Here is a 3,547-nt window from a genome sequence, read left to right as displayed (position 1 = left end):
CTGTCTGGATTTACTGCTTCATAATTAACAAGCTTCTTTGATCTTAAATTTCCTACCTATTCTTCAAGACTTGAATTGAAACCTCTCAATTAAACTTTCATTGATCCCCGCAAGCCAGAGCGATTGCGTCTTCTTCTAATGTCATAATACTTTATACTCTCCTTGGACACCCTTTCCAACACTGGTTACACTTTCCCTCATTTTCCCCCAACTCCAAATATTTCTTGTTCTCTGTTGCTAATTACAAGCTCATGCTCTACTACAATCACTCAGCAACTTCTCTTTTAGGGTCCAAGCAATTCATATTTTTCACCCAGTCCAGTGCCTGATGGTGATTATCAATGGACATTCTCCCCACTTTTATAATCAGTTCAGTGCCTAGCTCAGTTTTTCTCTTTACTCCTGTTCTTATACTAGGGGATTTCAACATAAAATGCCCATGACCTACTCCTCCTTTCCACCATTACTACTCATATGTCCTTGATATTGCTTTCATCAATGGGCTCTGAAATTCATTTATCTGATTATGATATTGTACCAATTCTATCTTTCCCTTTTTCTTTTTCTAAGCCACTAGTCTTTTTCCCCCAAAATTTATTATTATTTTATTTTAAAAACTTTTTTAGGCTTTGCAGATGCCGCTACTGGGAGACCTCGTCTGGGTTCCCTCCGCCGGACGCCGATCCCTGCCGCCTATTCCTCTGCCGTCGCGCCCAGCCTAGGCATCTGTGGCCATGGCCAACACCAGCGTGTACTTCGACATCGCCGTCGATAACGAGCCCCTGGGCCAGATTACTTTCGAGCTCTTTGCAGACAAGGTTCCAAAGACAGCAGAAAACTTCTGTGCTCTGAGCACTGGAGAGGAGGGATTTGGTTACAAGGGATCCTGCTTCCACAGAATCATTCCTGGGTTCATGTGCCAGGGTGGTGACTTCACACGCCATAATGGCACTGGTGGCAAGTCCATCTATGGGGAGAAATTTGCTGATGAGAACTTCATCCTGAAGCATACTGGTCCTGGCATCTTGTCCATGGCAAATGCTGGACCCAACAGAAATGGCTCCCAGTTTTTCATCTGTACTGCTAAGACTGATTGGTTGGATGGCAAGCATGTGGTCTTTGGCCAAGTGAAAGAAGGCATGAACATTGTGGAAGCCATGGAGCGTTTCGGTTCTCGGGATGGCAAGACCAGAAAGAAGATCACTATCGCTGACTGTGGACAACTCTCATAAGATTTTTTGTTTTGTTTTTTGTCTTAACCATCAAACCATTCCTCTGTAGCTAGAGAGAGTACCTCCAAACCCCATCTGCTCTTATACCCTGTAATCCTTGTGCTCTCACTTGCTGCAGTTCTCTTTGGATTTCATTTTCCTTTTTCCTTCCACAAGTCTGGCTAGACAACAGAGTTGAGTTTATGATTATGAAATAAAAACTAAACTTCACCTAGAGTCTCCTCTTTCTGAGTTGGGGGAATGGGCAGATAAGTGTAGGTGAGCAACAGTATTTTAATAAGCTTTTATTAATAACATTTCCCAATTTTACTTAAGTTTTCTTAATTGTGGGAAGAAGTGAGCTTAGAATTCAACTTTTTAGTGCTTTTACATAGAGTTGTTGCTCCTTGGTTTGGGGGCAGGGTGTAAGGGAAAGCAAATGTGTTTCATCTAGCCCCTTTTCTGCATATCAATACCTACATCTTTAGTGGCGTATTTTTACTAATAACCAAAACAAATGTTGAAAATGGTGGTTACAATTTGAATGTAGCGGCAGCTGCTTAGTAGCGTTTAGGGAGTTCTAGGGGAATGTGACTGGAAACCACAGTCCCCTGTGAAGATAGGTTTAAAAGATGGACCTTTTCTCCCAGGTTCCCGAAGTATCGTCCAAGGTGGCACTGGTATGTTACTGTGTATCAGATGTTGCTGGATTTATCTTTAAACACTAGTAACCTATATGTATGTGTATATATATTCAGAACAGATAAAAAAGTTGTACCTATTTGATTCTTTAATGACATTAAAATGAAAAGTACTGTAAAAAAAACTTTTTTATTCATTTTGAACTTAAATACAAAAAGAGAGAAAAAAGAACATTTCCATGTACACAGCAGAATATAAAGAAAAGATTCAATATAAAACCATAAGCCACAGGTCTTAAAACCCCTATCCCTATTTTTCATACTCTCAGGGACCTCTAATCCTTCTGTTCCTCAGTTCTTTCCCTGGCCATCACCTCTGTACTGGCCACACTGTTCTCCTTTCTGTATCTCCGTCCTTTGGTGAATCAGTTCAATCTACACTATCCTCTATGCTTAAATTCTGCCATAACAAGCCCCAATCTGGGATTATTCCTAGCATCCCACCTTCTTTGGCCCTACTCACTTACTGCTCAGTGGAGCTGGGGAAAAAAATTACAAAACTATACCGAGTGCTCTATGAATTTGCTACATAATCTCAACTGGGCCTCCACTACAGCAAGGCATCCTTTTATATCTCCCTAATCCATTTGTTATCCTTCCCACTGTAGGGGCTTGTATCAGTAAGGCAAGATTCATGATATCGATGGTGGTCATGAATATGCTTGTATAGTTTGGAATCACAGAATATAAGAGACTCTCTATGTAGAAGGCAGAAGAAGTAAAACATTTATTCAGACACCAGAGGATCAAATGCCAAAACCAATAACCCCAATGTGATATAGCAGTAATCATAACCCAAAACCAGTAAATCCACTTCAATATAACAGTAAGGAAATTAAAACACAATATCACAACAAGGAGCCTAGCCATCTTGTAAACTTCCCCTCTGCTGGGGCCTTCCCCTAAACACTCACTCACAAATCCTAACTGTCTGCTTGCCTGTATCCTCTCCTCCTGCTGTTCTGAAAGCTTGCAGTTCTGAAAGCCCTTGCAGTTTGTTCTTTCTCTCTCTCTCTCTCTCTCTCTCTCTCTCTCTCTCTCTTTCTCTCTCTCCTTCTCCTTGGGTTGAATTCTGACCTTCTGACCTTAATGGCTACCCTCAGGATAGAGCCTGAGGGCTTTAAACCTAATTAGCAAAAGGGTGTGGGCCTTCCTATAAACAAGCCTTCCCCAATCAAGCTTCCCTTAACTAGCTCCACCTGAGGCCTATTAAAGGGATGAATGGGTGGGGAAGATCTTTAATCACATTAACACCACAGGGCTATTCCAAGGGATCTTGTTTCTTTGCAAGCCTCCCAGGACACCCCTCCCCACACCCTCTCAGCTGAGGATCTTGCCTTGTATTTCACTGAAAATATTGCAGCCATTCGCTGAGAGGCCCCTCTTCTCTCCTGGTCCTTATCTCACAGCATCCAGACATGTTCCTCTTCAATCTCCCCTTCTCCTCATGTCACTGAAGAAGCCATCCTTCTCTTTGACAAGGTAGATCCTGCACCATGGACCCTTGATCGGTTTCATCCACTATCATCCCCACCCTCTCCCTACTCTTCAGTCTCTTTCTGGCTGCTTCCCTGCTGCCTATGAATGTGTCCCTACCTCCCTCATCCTTAGAAAACCCTCATTTTGTCTGACCGT

General features: G+C 42.4%; 1 protein-coding gene across 1 annotated transcript; it reads left to right on the top strand.

The window, feature by feature from the left end:
• The first annotated feature begins 629 nt into the window (after positions 1-629).
• LOC118838235 (peptidyl-prolyl cis-trans isomerase A-like) lies at positions 630-1,262 on the top strand. The gene has a single exon (XM_036745467.1). The coding sequence runs from the start codon at positions 735-737 to the stop codon at positions 1,230-1,232; it is 498 nt and encodes a 165-aa protein (XP_036601362.1). The 5' UTR covers positions 630-734; the 3' UTR covers positions 1,233-1,262.
• The last annotated feature ends 2,285 nt before the right edge of the window (positions 1,263-3,547 follow it).

The sequence above is a fragment of the Trichosurus vulpecula genome, chromosome 2 (genome assembly GCF_011100635.1).
Source record: "Trichosurus vulpecula isolate mTriVul1 chromosome 2, mTriVul1.pri, whole genome shotgun sequence".
NCBI classification, from domain to species: domain Eukaryota; kingdom Metazoa; phylum Chordata; class Mammalia; order Diprotodontia; family Phalangeridae; genus Trichosurus; species Trichosurus vulpecula.
The sequence above is the reverse complement of the archived record's forward strand: the minus strand, read 5'-3'. Positions and strand labels throughout refer to the sequence as shown.

Excerpts from the sequence above, each read along its gene's own strand:
- LOC118838235 (XM_036745467.1), top strand. The coding sequence starts at position 735 with ATGGCCAACACCAGCGTGTACTTCGACATCGCCGTCGATAACGAGCCC.